Source organism: Ranitomeya variabilis, chromosome 1 (assembly GCF_051348905.1).
Source record: "Ranitomeya variabilis isolate aRanVar5 chromosome 1, aRanVar5.hap1, whole genome shotgun sequence".
In the NCBI taxonomy this organism is placed as follows: Eukaryota; Metazoa; Chordata; class Amphibia; order Anura; family Dendrobatidae; genus Ranitomeya; species Ranitomeya variabilis.
The window spans coordinates 373,849,745-373,872,155 of NC_135232.1; the positions used below are offsets into that span (position 1 = coordinate 373,849,745).

General features: G+C 45.0%; 1 protein-coding gene across 1 annotated transcript in view; it reads right to left on the reverse strand.

Annotated features, from left to right (window-relative positions):
- Positions 1-21,793, reverse strand: part of PSAT1 (phosphoserine aminotransferase 1) — a 64,148-nt gene extending 42,355 nt beyond the window's left edge. The window contains exon 1 of the mRNA XM_077249009.1: positions 21,639-21,793. Coding sequence (XP_077105124.1) covers positions 21,639-21,698 — 60 coding nt within the window. The 5' untranslated portion in view covers positions 21,699-21,793. The remainder of the gene's footprint in view (positions 1-21,638) is intronic.
- Positions 21,794-22,411: the final 618 nt, after the last annotated feature.

Here is a 22,411-nt window from a genome sequence, read left to right on the forward strand (position 1 = left end):
GGACAGTGGAAACTCCCCAATTCTACCTGAAACCCTAACCCAAACACACCCCTAACCCTAATCCCAACGGTAACCCTAACCACACCCCTAGCCCTGACACACCCATAATTCTAATCCCAACCCTAATCCAAACGTAAATGTAATCCAAACCCTAACCCTAACTTTAGCCCCAACCTTAACTTTAGCCCCAACCCTAACTTTAGCCCCAACCCTAACTTTACCTCCAACCCTAGCCCTAACCCTAACCCTACCCCTAACCCTAAACGTGACTGAAATACGTGGCACTGAAATACGTGGCACTGAAATACGTGGCACTGAAATACGTGGCACTTAAATTCGTGGCACTGAAATATGTGGCACTGAAATACGTGGCACTGAAATACGTGGCACTGAAATACGTGGCACTTAAATACGTGGCACTGAAATATGTGATACGTGGCACTTAAATACGTGGCACTGAAACACGTGGCACTGAAACATGTGGCACTGAAATACGTGATACGTGGCACTGAAATACGTGGCACTGAAATACGTGGCACTGAAATACGTGGCACTGAAATACGTGGCACTGAAATATGTGATACGTGGCACTTAAATACGTGGCACTGAAATACGTGGCACTGAAATACGTGGCACTGAAATACGTGGCACTGAAATACGTGGCACTGAAACACGTGGCACTGAAATACGTGGCACTGAAATACGTGGCACTGAAATACGTGGCACGATGACTGTCAGAAAATGTTCATTAAACGGTTAGGGGTGAGGTTAGGGGTAGAGTTAGGGTTAGGGTTTGGATCCCTTTATCACAATGATGGTGGTGGGTGGCTTTTCAGTGTGTTTTCTGTTTTTTTTTCGATAAAAATGCATGCGTTTTTAACGCAAACAAACGCATGTGCTTAAAAACGCAAGAAAATACTGCAGGTTGTATTTCTGAAAATTAACGCATGCAGAAAAAAACCGCATGCGTTTGAAAACGCGACCAAACGTGTACAAAAAAAACGCATGCGTTTTCAATGTTAAATATAGGGAAAAAACGCATGCGTTTTTTTGTGCAAAAAACGCTGCAGACAAAAACGCAAGTGTGAAACCAGCGACGCTTTTTATAGCAAAAAAGTTTTTGCGTCTCCACATTTTGAGAGCTATAATTTTTCCACATTTTGCTCCACAGAGTCATGTGAGGTCTTGTTTTTTGCGGGACGAGTTGACGTTTTTATTGGTAACATTTTCGGACACGTGACCCTTTTTGATCGCTTTTTATTCCGTTTTTTGTGAGGCAGAATGACCAAAAACCAGCAATTCCTGAATTTCTTTTGGGAGAGGCGTTTATACCGTTCCGCGTTTGGTAAAATTGATAAAGCAGTTTTATTCGTCGGGTCAGTACGATTACAGCGATATCTCATTTATATCATTTTTTTATGTTTTGGCGCTTTTATACGATAAAAACTATTTTATAGAAAACATAATTATTTTGGTATCGCTTTATTCTCAGGACTATAACTTTTTTATTTTTTTGCTGATGATGCTGTGTGGCGGCTTGTTTTTTGCAGGACAAGATGACGCTTTCAGCGGTACCATGGTTATTTATATATGTCTTTTTGATCGCGTGTTATTCCACTTTTTGTTCGGCGGTATGGTAATAAAGCGTTGTTTTTTGCCTCGTTTTTTTTTTTTTTTTCTTACGGTGTTTACTGAAGGGGTTAACTAGTGGGGCAGTTTTATAGGTGGGGTCGTTACGGACGCGGCGATACTAAATATGTGTACTTTTATTGTTTTTTTTTTTTATTTAGATAAAGAAATGTATTTATGGGAATAATATTTTTTTTTTTTTTCCATTATTTTGGAATATTTTTTTTTATTTTTTTTTACACATTTGGAAATTTTTTTTTTTACTTTTTTACTTTGCCCCAGGGGGGGACAATACAGATCGGTGATCTGTCAGTTTGCATAGCACTCTGACAGATCACCGATCTGCGAGAGGTGCAGGCTGCTTCACAGTGCCTGCTCTGAGCAGGCGTCTGTGAAGCCACCTCCCTCCCTGCAGGACCCGGATCCGCGGCCATCTTGGATCCGGGTCTGGAGCAGGCAGGGAGGGAGGTAAGACCCTCGCAGCAACGCGATCACATCGCGTTGCTGCGGGGGGCTCAGGGAAGCCCGCAGGGAGCCCCCTCCCTGCGCGATGCTTCCCTGCACCGCCGGCACATCGCGATCATGTTTGATCGCGGTGTGCCGGGGGTTAATGTGCCGGGAGCGGTCCGTGACCGCTCCTGGCACATAGTGCCGGATGTCAGCTGCGATATGCAGCCGACACCCGGCCGCGATCGGCCGCGCTCCCCCCGTGAGCGCGGCCGATCGGCTATGACGTACTATCCCGTCGGCGGTCATGGGGGCCCACCCCACCTCGACGGGATAGTACGTCGGATGTCAGGAAGGGGTTAACAGCACTTGCGTTAACACAGTCCGTTTAATGCATGCGTTGAACAGACTGCCCTAACGCAATATGAACCCTGCCTAAGTCATTTACACATCATTTTCAAAGGAAATATTCTTCAAAACATACACATTATATATACCGTATATACTTGAGTATAAGCCGACCCGAGTATAAGCCGACCCCCCCCTAATTTTGCCACAAAAAACTGGGAAAACTTATTGACTCGAGTATAAGCCTAGGGTGGAAAATGCAGCAGCTACCGGTAAATGTCAAAAATAAAAATAGATACCAATAAAAGTAAAATTAATTGAGACATCAGTAGGTTAAGTGTTTTTGAATATCCATATTGAATCAGGAGCCCCATACAAAATATGCCCCATATATTGCTCCATAAAGTTTATGATGGCCCCATAAGATGCTCCATATTAACCCCTTCCTGACATCAGACGTACTATCCCGTCGAGGTGGGGTGGGCCCGTATGACCACCGACGGGATAGTACGTCATACGCATATCGCAGCTGACATCCGGCACTATGTGCCAGGAGCGGTCACGGACCGCCCCCGGCACATTAACCCCCGGCACACCGCGATCAAACATGATCGCGGTGTACCGGCGGTATAGGGAAGCATCGCGCAGGGAGGGGGCTCCCTGCGGGCTTCCCTGAGACCCCCGGAGCAACGCGATGTGATCGCGTTGCTCCGAGGGTCTCCTACCTCCCTCCTCGCCGCAGGTCCCGGATCCAAGATGGCCGCGGCATCCGGGTCCTGCAGGGAGGGAGGTGGCTTACCGAGTGCCTGCTCAGAGCAGACACTTGGTAAGCCTGCAGCCCTACACAGCAGATCGTCGATCTGACAGAGTGCTGTGCACACTGTCAGATCAATGATCTGTAATGTCCCCCCCTGGGACAAAGTAAAAAAGTTTAAAAAAAATTCCCCACATGTGTGTAAAAAAAAAAAATAAAAAAAATATCCTAAATAAAGAAAAAAAATATATATTATTCCCATAAATAAATTTCTTTAGCTAAATAAAATAAAAAAAAACAATAAAAGTACACATATTTAGTATCGCCGCGTCCGTAACGACCCAACCTATAATACTGCTCCACTAGTTAACCCCTTCAGTAAACACCGTAAGAAAAAAAAAAAAAACGAGGCAAAAAACAACGCTTTATTATCATACCGCCAAACAAAAAGTGGAATAACACGCGATCAAAAAGACGCATATAAATAACCATGGTACCGCTGAAAACGTCATCTTGTCCCGCAAAAAACGAGCCGCAATACAGCATCATCAGCAAAAAAATAAAAAAGTTATAGTCCTGAGAATAAAGCGATACCAAAATAATTATTTTTTCTATAAAATAGTTTTTATCGTATAAAAGCGCCAAAACATAAAAAAAATTATATAAATGAGATATCGCTGTAATCGTACTGACTTGACGAATAAAACTGCTTTATCAATTTTACCAAACGTGGAACGGTATAAACGCCTCCCCCAAAAGAAATTCATGAATAGCTGGTTTTTGATCACTCTGCCTCACAAAAAATCGGAATAAAAAGCGATCAAAAAATGCCACGTGTCCAAAAATGTTACCAATAAAAACGTCAACTCGTCCCGCAAAAAACAAGATCTCACATGACTCTGTGGACTCAAATATGGAAAAATTACAGCTCTCAAAATGTGGTAACGCAAAAAATATTTTTTGCAATGAAAAGCGTCTTTCAGTGTGTGACGGCTGCCAATCATAAAAATCCGCTAAAAAACCCGCTATAAAAGTAAATCAAACCCCCCTTCATCACCCCCTTAGTTTGGGAAAAATAAAAAAATTCAAAAATGTATTTATTTCCATTTTCCCATTAGGGTTAGGGTTAGGGCTAGAGTTAGGACTAGAGTTAGGGCAAGGGTTAGGACTAGGGTTAGGGCTAGGGTTAGGGCTAGGGTTAGGGCTAGGGTTAGGGCTAGGGCTAGGGTTAGGGCTAGTGTTACGGCTAGTGATAGGGCTAGGGTTATTGCTAGGGTTAGGGCTAGGGTTAGGGTTGGGGCTAGGGTTGGGGCTACAGTTAGGGTTGGGGCTAAAGATAGGGTTAGGGTTTGGATTACATTTACGGTTGGGAATAGGGTTGGGTGTGTCTGGGTTAGAGGAGTGGTTAGGGTTATTGTTGGGATTAGGGAAAGGGGTATGTTTGGATTAGGGTTTCAGTTATAATTGGGGGGTTTCCACTGTTTAGGCACATCAGGGGCTCTCCAAATGGGACATGGCATCCGATCTGAATTCCAGCCAATTCTGCGTTGAAAAAGGAAAACAGTGCTCCTTCCCTTCAGAGCTCTCCCGTGTGCCCAAACAGGGGTTTACCCCAACATATGGGGTATCAGCGTACTCAGGACAAATTGGACATCATCTTTTGGGGTCCAATTTCTCCTGCTACCCTTGGGAAAATACAAAACTGGGGGCCAAAAAATAAGTTTTGTGGGAAAAAAAAGATTTTTTATTTTCACGGCTCTGCGTTGTAAACTGTAGTGAAACACTTGGGGGTTCAAAGTTCTCACAACACATCTAGATAAGTTCCTTGGGGGGTCTAGTTTTCGATATGGGGTCACTTGTGGGGGGTTTGTACTGTTTGGGTACATCAGGGGCTCTGCAAATGCAACGTGACGCCTGCAGACCAATCCATTTAAGTCTGCATTCCAAATGGCGCTCCTTCCCTTCCGAGCTCTGTCATGCGCCCAAACAGTGGTTCCCCCCCACATATGGGGTATCAGCGTACTCAGGACAAATTGGACAACAACGTTTGGGGTCCAATTTATCCTGATACCCTTGTGAAAATACAAAACTGAGGGCTAAAAAATCATTTTTGTGAAAAAAAAAAGAATTTTTATTTTCACGGCTCTGCGTTATAAACTGTAGTGAAACACTTGGGGGTTCAAAGCTCTCAAAACACATCTAGATAAGTTCCTTAGGGGGTCTACTTTCCAAAATGGTGTCACTTGTGGGGGTTTTTAATGTTTAGGCACATCAGGGGCTCTCCAAACGCAACATGGCATCCCATCTTAATTCCAGTCAATTTTGCATTGAAAAGTAAAATAGCGCTCCTTCCCTTCCGAGCTCTGCTATGCGCCCAAACAGTGGTTTACCCCCACATATGGGGTATCGTCGTACTCAGGACAAATTGCACAACAACTTTTGTGGTCTAATTTCTTCTCTTACCCTTGGGGAAATAAAAAAATGGGGGCGAAAAGATCATTTTTGTGAAAAAATATGATTTTTTACTTTTACGGCTCTGCATTATAAACATCTGTGAAGCACTTGTTGGGTCAAAGTGCTCAACACACATCTAGATAAGTTCCTTAAGGGGTCTACTTTCCAAAATGGTGTCACTTGTGGGGGGTTTCAATGTTTAGGCACATCAGGGGCTCTCCAAATGCAACATGGCGTCCCATCTCAATTCCAGTCAATTTTGCATTGAAAAGTCAAATGGCGCTCCTTTCCTTCCGAGCTCTGCCCTGCACCCAAACAATGGTTTACCCCCACATATGGGGTATCAGCGTACTCAGGACAAATTGTACTACAAATTTTGGGGTCTATTTTCTCCTGTTACCCTTGGTAAAATAAAACAAATTGGAGCTGAAATAAATTTTGTGTGAAAAAAAGTTAAATGTTCATTTTTATTTAAACATTCCAAAAATTCCTGTGAAACACCTAAAGGGTTAATAAACTTCTTGAAAGTGGTTTTCAGTACCTTGAGGGGTGCAGTTTTTAGAATGGTGTCACACTTGGGTATTTTCTATCATATAGACCCCTCAAAATGACTTCAAATGAGATGTGGTCCCTAAAAAAAAATGGCGTTGTAAAAATGAGAAACTGCTGGTCAACTTTTAACCCTTATAACTCCGTCACAAAAAAAAATTTTGGTTCCAAAATTGTGCTGATGTAAAGTAGACATGTGGGAAATGTTACTTATTAAGTATTTTGTGTGACATATGTCTGTGATTTAAGGGCATAAAAATTCAAAGTTGGAAAATTGCGAAATTTTCAAAATTTTCGCCAAATATTCGTTTTTTTCACAAATAAACGCAAGTTATATCGAAGAAATTTTACCACTATCATGAAGTACAATATGTCACGAGAAAACAATGTCAGAATCGCCAAGATCCGTTAAAGCGTTCCAGAGTTATAGCCTCATAAAGGGACAGTGGTCAAAATTGTAAAAATTGGCCCGGTCATTAACGTGCAAACCACCCTTGGGGGTGAAGGGGTTAAAATATGCCCCATATAATCCTGCATAAAGGTTAATAATGGCCCCATAAGATGCTCCATAGACACATTTGCCCCATATAATGCTGCACAAATGTTGATTATGGCTCCATAAGATGCTCCATACAGACACTTGCCCCATATAGTACTGCACAAACGTTATGGCCTCATACAGACACTTGCCCCATATAGTGCTGCACAAACGTTATGGCCCCATACAGACACTTGCCCCATATAGTGCTGCACAAATGTTATGGCCCCATACAGACACTTGCCCCATATAGTGCTGCACAAACGTTATGGCCCCATACAGACACTTGCCCCATATAGTGCTGCACAAACATTATGGCCCCATACAGACACTTGCCCCATATAGTACTGCACAAACGTTATGGCCCCATACAGACACTTGTCCCATATAGTGCTCCACAAACATTATGGCCCCATACAGACACTTGCCCCATATAGTACTGCACAAACGTTATAGCCTCATACAGACACTTGCCCCATATAATGCTGCACAAACGTTATGGCCCCACAAGATGCTCCATACAGACACTTGCCCCATACAGTTCTGCACAAACGTTATGGCCCCATACAGACACTTGTCCCATATAGTGCTCCACAAACGTTAATTATGGCCCCATACAGACACTTGTCCCATATAGTGCTCCACAAACGTTAATTATGGCCCCATACAGACACTTGTCCCATATAGTGCTCCACAAACGTTAACTATGGCCCCATACAGTGCTGCACAAACGTTATGGCCCCATAGATGCTCCATACAGACACTTGCCCCATTTGCTGTTGCTGCAATAAAAAAAAAAAAAAAAAAAAAAAAAAATTCACATACTCACCTCTCCGTCGCTCAGGCCCCCGGCACTTTCAATATTCACCTGCTCCTCGTTCCGGCGCCGCTTCATCTTCAGCGTCTTCTGCACTGATGTTCAGGCAGAGGGCGCGCATTAACCACGTCACCGCGCCCTCTGACCTGAGCGTCACTGCAGAAGATGCTGAAGACGGAGCGGCACCGGAACGAGGAGCAGGTGAATATCGCGCAGCGCTCCCCTCCCCGTTATACTCACCTGCTCCTGGCGCTGTGCAGTCCCTGGTTCCCCGGCGCTGCAGCTTCTTCCTGTATTGAGCGGTCACCGCTCATTACAGTAATGAATATGCTGCTCCACCCCTATGGGAGGTGGAGCAGCATATTCATTACTGTAATGAGCGGTACCATGTGACCGCTCAGTACAAGAAGAAGCTGCCGGCGCCAGGAAGCAGGGACCGTGCCGGGAGCAGGTAAGAATAATTAGTCAGCCCCCGCTCCCCCTCCCCTGCCGACCCTGGGTATGACTCGAGTATAAGCCGAGAGGGGGACTTTCAGCCCAAAAAAATGGGCTGAAAGTCTCGGCTTATACTCGAGTGTGTGTATAATTATATATATATATATATATATATATATATATATATATATATATACACACACACACATATATATATACACACACACACACACACATACAGAAAAACCTGACCAGCACCTCACAAGTTGGAATATGTGCAAGCTGTAGTGACTGCAAAATATGTATAAAAAAAGGCACATCAGCACTCTGTGAATGCCAAGACACTTCCAACCGCTTTGTCCCTCAGCAAGGTGTACTTACAAAAAAAGCGAAGGTTCTTAGCGCATAAATTGGCCAATGTGTGCCCTTTAAGTGGTTATTGCCATTGACACTATATATCTTGGCATGCACAGAGTGCTGCTGTACTTTCTTTATACATATTTTGTAGTCACTACAGCTTGCACCTATTCACACTTGGGAGGTGCTAGTCAGGTTTTCTTGTATAGCTAGTTTGGTAGTCCAGTCAAAATACGAAAAAAAAAATACTTAACCCTGAACAAATTCCAAGAAAACGTTTTATAGTTCTTTTTTTGTAGTATTACATGTAGGGAAAAACATACTAAAAGTTTACCAAGATAGGGTTACCAAAAAGGGTCAATGTGGCGTCAAAAAATATGGCCGCCAAAGCTGTAAAATACCGGATTACTCACCGGTAATGCTCTTTTATAGAGCCCACGACAGCACCCACTGAGAGAGGGGATCCGCCCCTGGGAACAGGAAACCTACAGAGAGATAAAAGGGGCGGCCCCCCCTCGCTCCTCAGTTGTTTTACAGAGAATAAGGAGGAACCGCCGCCAGGTTTTTTAGTTTAGTTATATATACATATTTACAACTTCATATCATATTACTCTAATATATACATCTCCCTACAAGACACCACGTGCAAGTAAATAAAGAAAAGGGAGGGAATCGAATGGGTGCTGTCGTGGGCTCTATAAAAGAGCATTACCGGTGAGTAATCCGGTATTTTCTATTCGCCACGACAGCACCCACTGAGAGATTTACAGAGATTATAGATTGGGTGGGTTAACTGAGCCGAGAACCGACACCCCAAAGGTTAGATCAGAAGCAGCAGATAGGTCTAGTCTATAGTGCTTATAGAAGGTATTAGGCGAAGACCAAGTTGCAGCCTTACATATAAGGTGTATTGGCACGTTCGCTCTTTCTGCCCAGGAAGTTGATAAGGCCCTAGTGGAGTGTGCTCCGATATGCAGAGGAGGATCTCTTCCCTTAGATCTGTACGCCAAGATTATAGCATCCCGGATCCAGCGCGACAGTGTGCTCTTTGTGACTCTGGATCCCTTGTTCTTCCCCTGGAAAGACACAAAGAGAGCCCTACTCTCCCTCCAGTCCCTAGTTCTTTCTATATAAGTTAGAATAGCTCTTTTAACGTCTAGGGTATGAAGCCTAGCTTCTTCTGGAGTCGAGTGGTTCTCATAAAAGGTAGGTAACAAGATCTCCTGAGACCTATGAAAATTAGTGGCTACCTTAGGGAGATAACATGGATCTGTTTTTAAAACTATTCTGTCAGAAGTCACTGATAGGAATGGAGGATCTACTGATAAGGCATGGAGATCACTCACCCTTCTGGCAGATACTAATGCCACTAGTAATATCGTCTTTAATGAGACATGCTTCAAAGAGGTAGTTTGAAGAGGCTCAAAAGGGCTTTGTGTCAATGCATCCAGGACTAACGTCAGATCCCACTGAGGAATCTGTGGTACCTTAATAGGTTTTGATCTCTCGCAAGCGGAAATAAACCTAGATATCCATCTATTGCCTGCAACATCAGAATTAAACAGAGCTCCTAGAGCCGAAATTTGAACTTTTAACGTGCTAACCGAGAGTCCCAAGTCCAGACCCTTCTGTAGAAATTCTAATATTGAGAATATAGGAACCTCCGAAGAGAGTTGTGCAGTATGGAATTCAAGAAATTTCTTCCAAATTCTAACATAAATTCTGGTAGTGGAAGGCTTTCTACTCCTCATGAGGGTATTTATTAACCCTCTAGAAAATCCTCTAAGCTCTAGTAACTGCCTCTCAAATTCCAGACAGTCAAGTTCATTCCTCTTACTTGAGGATGTAGGAATGGCCCCTGAGATAGAAGGTCTTTGGTCTGAGGCAGAATCCAGGGGTCTGAAATTGACATCGCTCTGAGCCACGAAAACCATGGCCTCTTGGGCCAGAATGGGGCTATCAGCAGAACTCTTGCCCCTTCTTCCCTTATCTTTCTTATGACTACAGGCAGTAGATTCCATGGGGGGAATGCGTAGGCTAGGTCGAATGCCCATGTTATCTGGAGGGCATCGAATATGTCCGGATTGTCCTCTCTGCATAGAGAGGCGAACATCTTCACCTGACGGTTCGCTCGTGTGGAGAACAAGTCTATCTGGGGTACCCCCCATTTGGCTGTTATTAACTTGAAAACTTCCCTGTTGAGCATCCATTCCCCCTGATGCAGAGTGTGGCGGCTGAGGAAGTCTGCACGAACGTTGTCTATGCCTCTGATATGTACTGCCGACAAGGATAGTAGGTGACCTTCGGCTAGCTCCATGATGTCTGAAGCAATTCTCATAAGATTTTCTGACCGTGTACCTCCTTGATGGTTCAGATAGGCCACTGCGGTAGTGTTGTCGGAGAAGACCCTTGTGTGAGAGCCTCTCAGCTGAGGGAGAAAGTGGAGCAGGGAATAAAATATAGCTTTCAACTCTTTTACATTAGAGGAATTCTCAAGCTCTGCACAAGACCAGAGACCCTGGACTACCTGATCCTTAAAGTGTGCCCCCCAGCCATCCGGACTAGCATCCGTGGTAACATTAGCGGGTGAAGTGATAACCCACAAAACTCCCCTAGATAGATTGCCCCAATCTAACCACCATGCAAGGGAGTGTATTACAACTGACGTTAGAACGACTGTGTTATCCAACTTTCCTTCCTTCCTAATGTCCTCTTGTAATATAAATTTTTGTAGCTGTCTAGTGTGGAATTGCGCCCATTGGACTGCAGGAAAACAAGAAGTCAGGGACCCTAATAAAGACATGGCATTTCTTAATGACATACTACGCTTACTGATGGCTAAACTCACTTTATGTATTATGGTGGTCTTTTTCTCATCAGGAAGTCTACATATCTGGTCAACTGAGTCCAATAAGAGTCCCAGAAATTTCTGACATGTCACTGGCTGGGGCCTGGATTTTTCCCAGTTTATAATCCAGCCAAGTTTTTGCAAAGAAAATACTACTTCCTCCAACCTCTTCTCACACTGAAGGGAATCTTTACCTACAATCAACAGGTCATCTAAATACGGAATTACTAGTGTGTCCCTTACTCGTAGAAAGGACATTATTTCCGACAATAATTTGGTAAAAACCCTCGGAGCCATGGATAAACCAAATGGCATAGCCCGGTATTGTAGATGACAGACCTGCCCATCTATAACCACTGCTACCCGAAGAAATTGCTGGTGTAATTGGTGTATGGGGAGATGGTAGTAAGCATCCTTAAGATCCAATACTACCATGTAACAATTTGGAAGCAAATTTTTAATAGCTGAACGAATAGATTCCATTTTAAATGTTCTGGGCTTTATAAAGGAATTTAACTTTCTCAAATTGATTATGGTTCTGAAAGAGCCGTCGGGCTTAGAAATTAGAAACAGGGGGGAGTAGAAGCCCTTCCCTATCTGGGATGGCGGCACCTTTATTAATACCTGTTTGGTTATGAGGGATTTAATTTCCATTTCAAGGGCCTCCTGCTGAGGCCTGGATTTTAAGGATGTGAGAAGGAAGGAATCCGGAGGTGTTTGAATGAAGTCTAAAACGAGGCCTGAAGATACTAAATTGATGGCCCATGGATTGACAGTTATCTCCTTCCATTGCTCCACAAACTCTAGAAGTCTAGCTCCCACCGGCAAAACAGGGTTAACGGAATTTATCCGCTGGCTTAAAGGGACGTTTATTGAACAAATTCCCTTTTTGTTTAAATTCTTTATTATTATTCCACCGGTCTTTAAAGCCTCCCTTCTTGCCGAATGGTGGCTTCCTGAACGCCCTTCTGTAAGAAGGAATAAAGGGATTAGGGAACCCCTTTTTCCTTTCACCCGCCTTAGTGAGTATTTCATCTAACACCGACCCGAAGAGGTACTCACCCTGACAGGGTATGGCACACAACTTGGATCTAGACTGGGCATCTCCTTTCCAGTTCTTTAACCATAAGGCCCGACGAGCCGTATTAGTAAGACTAGCCGTTCTGGCCGCCAGACGGAGCGAGTCTATAGAGGCATCAGATATAAACGCCGCAGCTCCCTTAATCAAAGGAATAGCAGAGCGCAATTTCTCCCTGGATACCCCAGTTTTGATGTTCTGGTCCAGCTGGTCGAGCCAAACTAGCATAGACCTGCTAGTAGATGTGGCTGCAATTGCAGGTTTGAAGGCAGTTACACAGGCCTCCCATGACTTCTTAAGTAGTGTGTCAGACTTCCTGTCCATAGGATCTGATAAGGAACCTGCATCTTCCACTGGTAGGGAGGAACGGCGGGAGGTGGATGCCACAGCCGCGTCCACTTTAGGAACTTTGGACCAAGTGGTCAAGTCCTCATCATCAAAGGGGTACCGCCTTTTACACGAGACTGGCACAAACCCCTTTTGCCCTTTGCTCCATTCCCGTTTAACCAGGTCCTTGATGGCCTGATTTACCGGAAAAACATGGCCTTTTTTCTGTGAAAGACCAGCAAACATAACGTCCTGAGGTGTCTGAGGTTCTTTGGACTCTGACACCCCCATAGTACCTCTCACTGATTTAATCAGATTGTTTACACTGTCTGTAGGGAAGCAGACGTAATCCTCGTCATCCGAGGAGCCCGATTTCTGAGAAACGTCTGAGCTGACCTCCCCACTTTCTGCTGACGTGTCTGCTGCAGGTGAAGGCGCTTTCCTGGTTCTTTTCTCAACATTCACCGCCGGACTACCTCCCAAGGACTGAAGTTCTTCCATTATCATGAGACGAATCTCCTTCATCCTGACCGAACTCTCCTGCTGCAAGGTGTAATCTATGCAACTCTGACATAATTTCTTAATATAGGAGTCCGGCAGGGGCTCATTACACATCGCACACTGCTTGTGCCTAGATTTCTCCGTCCGCTTACCCTATAAGATAGAAGTAGGAGAAACTACCATTAGCCCCCATAAAGCCAGCTACGCATTCACCCAGGAGTAAGGTTAAATACCGTCTGCCGGGTTGTACGATCAGCTTTCGGTGCAGAGCGGCCTGACTTTTTCGCCGATTTCTCAGTGGAGTCACTCATCTTTGAGTGTCCACTGCCTTTCTTTTTGGCATCACCACTAGGCAGGATTCAATCCTCCAGTGGGCGCTCGATATCCTCCTGGGACGACATGTTGCGCAACCAGGAGAGCTCTAAACTGCCTTATATAGCACTGCCTGTGCCTCACAGCTGAGAAAACACTCCCCTTTTTTTTTTTTTTGTACCTGATCAATAGAGGAGATTAGCGATTAGCCCAGGTGTGTGGCCCGCAGTCTCCTTCTCCAGCCGCAGATGCTTTGCAGTGATTACCGGCAACCGCAATGGCGCCTATAGTTGAGCCCAGGCTGACCTCGCGATCCCGGAAGTTCAACCAAGCACTTCCGGGACACCGATGCTACTGCGCATGCGCCGGCGTCTCTGCTACACGCTGGAAGACGCCATGGTAAGCGCCGCACCTGCAGCTATGTTAGCAATTCAATACCTCTACTCCGGAGGGACCAGGAGGGGAAAAAAACACCGGGGAGACGCCAGCACCACAGCGGCTCCACATACCCCAGGAGTATACACCATTTACCTGACCCAGGTCCGGGCCGGACGAGGTAGGTGCCGCTCCGCATTATCGGTGGCCTCATACAACGGTGTCCCAGCAGGGAGACTGTTGATAGCATCAGCAGATGAGGGGTCCACAGGATCATTCCCCCGTCTCTGTCTACCCGCTCTGGAGCCCCTGCCGCTCAGCAGAGTCGTACAGGCGGGTTTTCCTCTTCATAGCTACTCCATAGAGTCTTCTCTGTGGGTTCCCGTCTAGGAACAGGAAACCAACTGAGGAGCGAGGGGGGGCCGCCCCTTTTATCTCTCTGTAGGTTTCCTGTTCCCAGGGGCGGATCCCCTCTCTCAGTGGGTGCTGTCGTGGCGAATAGAAAATGTTAAATGCGACTCACCTTTCAGTGTCTATCATATTTCTTTTACAATTACTACTATTATTATATTTATTATTTAACAATTTATTTATCTTTTATAGAGCTGAGAATGATGGAAAGTCAAGAAACTTGCCCCTTATGCAGCCATGAAGTAGAAGTTGACGGAGAAAGAGTGGTGATTGGTGCGAAAGGAGCTGAAGGGATCAATAAAGCCAGTATTGAGAGGGGCGTTAGCACTGTGGTAGCTGCTGGAGCACTGGTGCACAAGAGATGTCGCATGAACTACATAAACAAGAAGCAAATAGACTTGCATAAGAAAGCTACTTCCGTTCATCGTTCACCTGCCAAGAGAGGTACACGGGTGTCTACTGGATCCTATGATAGCACGACGCAGTGTTTGTTCTGTGGACATGAAGTGGTGAAGACAAGATCTAGCAGTGATTTCGATGACTATAGCCTTGTTAAAACGGATGGATTTGTAAGGTCCATCATGTCACATTGCAAACAGCATAATGATGACTGGGCAATCACCATTCAAGGGAGAATCGCGTACTTTGGGAAGGACTTACATGCTGCAGACTGTCTGTATCATCGTTCATGTGACATTAACTTTCAGACAAATTACAGAATTCCTATGCGTCATGGTTGTGGATCTACTACAAAGAAACCGCGGAAGGTAGGGAGGCTGATGAACATGGACCAAGAGCAAGCGTTCTTGAGAATGTGTGCATTTCTCGAGGACAACGATGAAGAGCAACTGACTGTCACAGATCTTGCACAGAAAATTATGGAGTATCTTGTCGAAGGAGACAGTGCTGCATATAGTAATAAATGGCTGAGTTATAGGCTGGATGAGAGGTATGGCGATTCGCAATTCATAGCAGAGTGTGAAGGGTTGCCTAACATTGTAACGTTCCGTGAAAAGACCAGAACAATCCTGAGGGACTATTTCCGTAGTCAGGAAACGGATGAAGAAGCCCAGAAGAGAGACATCAGAGACTGCGGCCAACTAATCAAGAGCGATATCAAGTCTAAGATCTCATCTTCAACCGATGAATATCCGAAGACTTCTTCGCTTGAATGTCAGTCTGCCTTAGATTATCTCCCCCTGAGTTTGCTTTGCTTGCTTGAAACCCTCTTCATTGGAAAGGACATTCACAGGAAAGTCGCAAGCATTGGACAATCAGTTGTTCAGGCTGTAAGTCCCAGGGCTGTAGTAGCTCCATTGCAGCTTTGGTTAGCAGTCCAGCTCCATCATCATCATTTCAGGTCTCGATTTCTTGTACACAGTCTCTCAGCCATGGGATATTGTTCATCATATTCGGAAGTTCAGCGATTCGAGGAAAACGCTGCCGCTTCTGTTGGCCAGGATGTACTCGGTGGTACCATAGACAGACTGGATACTTCACTGCTGTTCGCTGTGGACAACGTCGATCATAACATCATCAAGTTAGATGGGAAGGGGACTTTCCACCGCATGGGGATGGTAGCTACTGTGACTCCAGGAAGGAAGGTCAGTCGCACTGTTCTCAGACGGAAGACTGCGGACTTGGAGATGAACAAAGCAGAGTTGATGTAAGGGAATACCGTTTCGCAAAACACACTCGCCGAAACATAAAATTCAAGCCCTTGCCATTTCTCGACGCCATTGACTATCGTGTTGTTGTATTGTGGGAGATGTCTTTACGCTTCAAACAGCCTGCACCGAGCTGGAATGGAATGATGCACATGCTACATAAAGACTGTGATCATCCGGGGTCGTCTTCGGTAATCTTCCTGCCCATCAATGACATGTATTCCGGAGACAAGTCATGCATCTTCTCTACTCTTGAGTATCTGTGCAACCTTGCTGATAAACACCGATCCGCTGCAGTTGTTACATTCAATCAGCCACTCTACTGGAAAGCGTCAGAAATCAAACACGAGGTGCTTGAAGACAGCCCTTTCAAGATGTTGTCCTGATGCTCGGGAGCTTCCACACATTGATGAATCTTATGGGTGCCATAGGAACGTTGATGGATGGGAGTGGAATCAAAGAGATCTTGGGAACAATTTACGGTGACAATGCTGTGCAACACATCATGACTGGAAAGGCAGTTCAGCGTGCAGTTCGTGGCCATCTCCTCCTTGATCAGTGTCAGTTGCAGACAAAGTACTTTGCGACCATCCCGGTTTTGCAGGCCTGTTGCAAGAACTTGAGCAGTTGTATGCTCGGACACTGACAGGGGAGAGTGACTTGAATTCGGTCATCACTTCTACCTGTGTGAAATTTTCCACCTCTTGTCCACCAAAAGAAATGGATTATCTGCTCACTTTCGCACCAGTAAACTATGGCTGAATTACCAACAGATGGTTGGAATTGAAAGGGAGCTTATCGAGGCCGATAGTACAGGATCCTGGCTGATGCACCTTCATGATGTAGCCGAACATTTGCCCATTCTTGCAGCTGCTGGGCATGGGAACTATGTGAAGGCCGCCTACCTTTACCTCCAGTCTATGACCACTCTGGAAGATGATATGCCATCAGTCTTCCATAGATTTATGAATGGCTTGCATGTTGTAAGGCGCACTGATCAGTACTGGGCAGGCCTGGGTTGCGACCTAGTCATCGAGCAAGCTCTGATGCGCTCCCTAAAAACTGCAGGAGGACTCACCAGAGAAAGTGGAATGTTCGAACATCAGAGGGCCTTGTGGACTCTGTCTGTGCCAGTGTCCTCTTCCTACAGTGATGCAATGCAGGGTTTCACTCGCCAGAGCTTTGTCACCAGTGAACAACACAAGGAGGCAACAACGTCAAGGACGAGAAGAGATCGTGAAGACCTGGAGAAAATTGCAGATAAACTCAAGACCTTTTCACCTTTCTCTGATGAAGTGTCTCTTCGCAACATTATCACCGGTGTCAGTGCAAATAAGGATGAGAATGTCCATAACCTGTTCACCATTGGCAGAGAAATAGTGGCAACAATGGAGGGTCAATCACTGTTTTCAGTTAAGTACAAGCGGTCAATGAAAGCCAAGACCCTGGCATCCAGTGAGGCTATTGATGTTGCTAAGGACAAAACAATAGACCCCACTATAGACCCCCCGAATACTTCACCCGTGCCAGAAACACTTCTAAAAATAATTCACTGCATTTGTTCTCGTGGTTGTAGTACACTTCGGTGCACTTGCAAAAGACACGGACTTACCTGTTCACGGGTATGCGGACCATGTCAAGAAGGGCATTGTGACAATGAGTGAGGAAGCAGTGTCTGATGATGAAAATAGTGACTATTGACCTGACACGCTTATTCAGTGATGAAGTAGGTCTTAAAATGCACTGTGTATTAATTCTATAATTTCTAGAAATGTACATACCGTATATGTCATGACGTCATTGATGACGTCATGACCTCCCCTGTCCATGTAGTTAGTATAAAACTTTGTATAAAAATTGTTATATGAAAATATATTATACAAAATGCAAACTCTTGTGTAACCTAAAGCTACAGCTTTGAAATAGAGAATATTCGTTATTTTTAGTGCGATGGCTGTCATCGTATTTATTATGTCATAGTTAGGACCTTTGTGGTGATCAATTTTTGGAAAACTTTTAATATGCTGTTCCCCACATATAATAGTAATAAAAAAAATCATAAAACGCTTTCTTGGAATTTGTTCCGGGTCAAACTGTATTTTGACTGGACTATGGAGGATGTGACTCCCTCTGCTCTGACACTGCACTCCTCCCATTGACCTGCAAGTGTTCTCAACCAATTCTACTTGCCCATTCAAATCATAGGCTTGCAACCCAGGAGAGACATCTTTGTCCATTATTGTAGGCTTTTTAGCCCAAAAGTGACATGTGCAGTAGGATATGGAAGGGTTATGATAGGACCCATCAGAGAAGTGTCACCTTGCCATGGTTGATGGGCACAAATGAATTTGCCAATTTATGTGCCAAGAACCTTCGCTTTTTTTTGTAAGTACATCTTGCTGAGGGACAATGCGGTTGGAAGTTGTTACTTCCATTGACACTATATGTCTCGGCATTCACAGAGTGCTGCTGTGCTTTTTTATACATAGATAGAAAGAATAAAAGCAGGCAGTTCATGTGACGCATACAGAAAAATCACAGCGTGACAGGTTGGGATATATATATATATATATATATATATATATATATATATATATTTTATATATGTAGTTCTCCTGCTCAGATTCCGTCAGGCAGGTCCGGCGAGTTCACAGCCAATGAACTCACTTCACCTATCTGTTAGCGCTATATAAAAATAAAGATTATTATTATTATCTGACGTCAGCACGAGCGCCGTGGGTAATTTTCATTCATTGGCTTTAAACTTGCAGGACCTGTCTGACGGCACCGTGTGCAGGAGAACTTTCTCAACCCCGTGGTGCCCTCAGACAGGGAATAGAAGTTCACAGGGAGAAACTGAGCACACGGTGCTCAGTGTCTCTGCTAGATGGCAGGCTGCATGGTTGCATCATGCAGCCTGCCGTCTAGAAGTAGCAGAGCTAGACCCGTGTTGGGACAAATGGATTATCATCTCTGCAGAAAGGTGAGTAATATGGTTGGGTTTTTTTGTGTTTTTTTTTTAACTCTTTTGTAGAAGACGATGGGGTCAGTGGAATGGGTGATGTCGTAAGTATGGTTTAATTAAGATTTATTAAAAGGAGTCTGTCATTCTTTCAATTAAAGGACGACTTTTTTCTGGGTGTGTGTTTTTATACGATATGACTATGGGGTTAGTAATGGGGGTATCTTATTGACACCTCTCCATTGCTAACCTCAGGGCTTGATGGCACCTGACAATACAAAATGTAACATCAACCCCCCCCAACTATCACCCCACTTGCCACCGCTACAGGGAAAGTGTGAAGAGCGAGGCCAGAATTGGCACATCTTATAGATGCCCCTTTTCTGGGGCGGCTGAGAGATGTTTTTAGCTTGGATGGGGGCCAGTATCCTTGCCTCCTTTCTAGGCTATTAATATCAACCCGCAGCTGTCTGCATAGCCTTTGCTGGTTATTAATTATAGAGGGACCCTACGTCATTTTTTTTAGTGCCCCCAATTTTAATAGACAGTAAAGGCTAAGTATACAGCTGTGCGATTGTATTAATAGCCTGGGAAGCTCCATGGGTATTACCCTCTTCCCAGGCTATAAACATCGGCCCCCAGCTGTCGGCTTTCCCTCTGCTGGTTAAGAAAATTACACGGGAACCCAAGTCATTCTTTTTTTCAGAAAAATAATCTTGTATTACTTAAATACATGTACAGTAAGCTGCACACACTGTACTAATTATATTTGTCACTGCCATCTGTATATCTACCTATTCTATATGTATTTACTGTGTGTAATCCATCTATTCTATCCTGTCAGCTCCTGCAGTGAGTTTACACTATGCGGCTGCTGAATTGCCGGCTTTTCTTCTATCTGTGTAATATATATACATGTGTCACTGACATCTGTACATCTATGTTTTCTATATGTGTATAAATGGATATCTATTCTAACCTGTCACTCTGTGATTTTACTTTATGCAGCACATGGATTGCGGGCTTTTATAAGGACACAGATGCGAAAAAAAAAATCGGACAGCACTCGCACGGTGTAAGTGCTGTGCGATTTTTTTTCTCGCACCCATAGGCCTGCATTGGCGAGTATCGGTGACAATGGCAGCCTGCTGTGATTTTACACGCAAGCCGAATATGGCTGAGAAAATAAATGCTCATGTGAGCTGTCCCATAGATTAACACTGGGCCGAATTCTATGTGATGTTTTCTCGCATAGCACTCGGACATATTCTAAGGTATTTTGACTCCGACCTATCAGTTAGGCTATGTGCACACGTTGTGGATTTTCTGCGGATCCGCAGCGTTTTTTGCGGTGCAGAAATGCTGCAGATCCGCAATTGATTTACAGTACAATGTAAATCAATGAGGGAAAAAAAAAGCTGTGCACATGCTGCGGAAACGCTGCGGTTTAAAAGAAGTAGCATGTCACTTCTTTTTTGAGCATCTGCAGCGCTTTTGTACCCATTCCATTATAGAAATCCGCAGGAGTAAAAACCGCAGCAAATCCGCAAACGCAGCAAAAACACACAAAAAATGCTGCGGATCCGCACAAAAAAACGCGACAAATCCGCAGATGCGTTTTCTGCCAGGAGAGGCAGAATCCGCACCAGAAATTCCTAAGGCCGTGTGTCCACGTTCAGGAAACGCTGCGTCCAGATGTTCCAGCATAGTGGAGGGGATTTTTTTAAATCCCGTGTCCACTATGCGTGGAAACACGCACGCGGCGGCCCTGCGACTCCGGACATGCTGCACGTCTTTTCAGATCGCAGCATGTCCGTGTTCCTTGCGGCGACGCTGCGTCGCCGCAAGGAATAACACAGGGCCCTATGCGAGGGGTGCGATGATCCCGGATGTGTACAATGAACACATCCGGCATCATCGCGTCCCAGAAGGGGGCAGGGCTTAGCGCCGAGCGGCTTTGCCGCTCCGACGATACCGCCGGCCATCCTGAATGTGGACACACGGCCTAAGGCTAATCCGCAACGTGTGCACATAGCCTTAATCTATGTGGCATCAATTAGTATTGCTCTTTATATCATGGTTATTTAGAAAAATCTTCTTAGAACACATTCCATTTTTTTCCCCCTTTACGAATTGGACTTATAAAAGCAAAACTCAAAACAATTCAGCCAATGATGTGCATAGCTGGGGGCTAAATGCTGACAGCGCAGGAGTATGGGACTTGGGGAGATAAATTGTAGGGAAAACCAAGCCCCCATTTGAACTCTTCCTCCCTCTGATTGGTCAGAGGGTGACACACTGATGCAATGTCTCTGCATGGAGTCTCATCTGTACCAGCAGGACAAACCACCATTGTCTGCCCTGCTGCCCCACCACTATCCCAGGCATTCCTGCAATGGTTCCATTTATCAGGATTGGCGAGTCCTTATATAATGCAGCAGGAATAATCCATTCAGCTCTGGCACATTGCTGTGTTGCACTCTCACACCATCTCAGTACAAATGCATGCCCATAGGGGTCTATGGGAGTCCTAGTGTCTGCCTTATGCAGGTAGAAATGCAGTACTATTGGCATTGCTCGCACATTCTCTCCTACAGCTAGAGGAGTTGTGGGTATGAAAGCCGTAGGATCATGGCTACAAGAACAACCCAGTCACTTACATCATCCATTCCCTATGTTGTAATTGTACATTTCGAGGGCACGGTCTATAGCAGCAGGCAGGCGTTCGACATAGCAAAGCATGGTGATGGCGGGCAGCTGAGGGCGGGCATTATCACTCGGTGCACAATATCCTAGCTCATCATTCCCCACTATCACAGCAGTACTTACTGACGGCGGCAGCTTCGCAGGTCCAGCACCAAAATTAAGAACCTGGGTGATGATGTCCATGGCAGCAGTGCAGAGGGGCTGTTACTCAGCGCGGTACTGGAGCAGTTTTCATGCTCTGCATCTCGGCCGCAGTAAATATGAAGCAGAGGGGCTTCTTATTGGTCAAGTTCACATGGTGATTTTTGCTTCAGTACGATGGTTGGACGGATGTTCCAGCCAGGATTTCTGATTGGCTAACTGTCCACGAGTTCAGCGCGTGATCAGCTAAGCAGCGATGCAAGGCAGAAATGAGATTGCACCATCCAGCAACAAACTACATGTGGAGGAGGCGGAACGGAACCTCACCTGAGCACAGCCTCTAGTAATGGTACAATGTGTATAGTCTCCTACACATACATTATACAGGGGCAGAATGTTACCTCAGCACGGCCACTCATAGCACTGGTACAATGTGTATAGTCTCCTACATATACATTATACAGGGGCAGGATGTTACCTCAGCACGGCCACTCATAGCACTGGTACAATGTGTATAGTCCCCTACACATACATTATACAGGGGCAGAATGTTACCTCAGTATAGCCACACATAGCACTGGTACAATGTGTATAGTCCCCTACACATACATTATACAGGGGCAGGATGTTACCTCAGCACGGCCACACATAGCACTGGTACAATGTGTATAGTCCCCTACACATACATTATACAGGGGCAGAATGTTACCTCAGCACGGCCACACATAGCACTGGTACAATGTGTATAGTCCCCT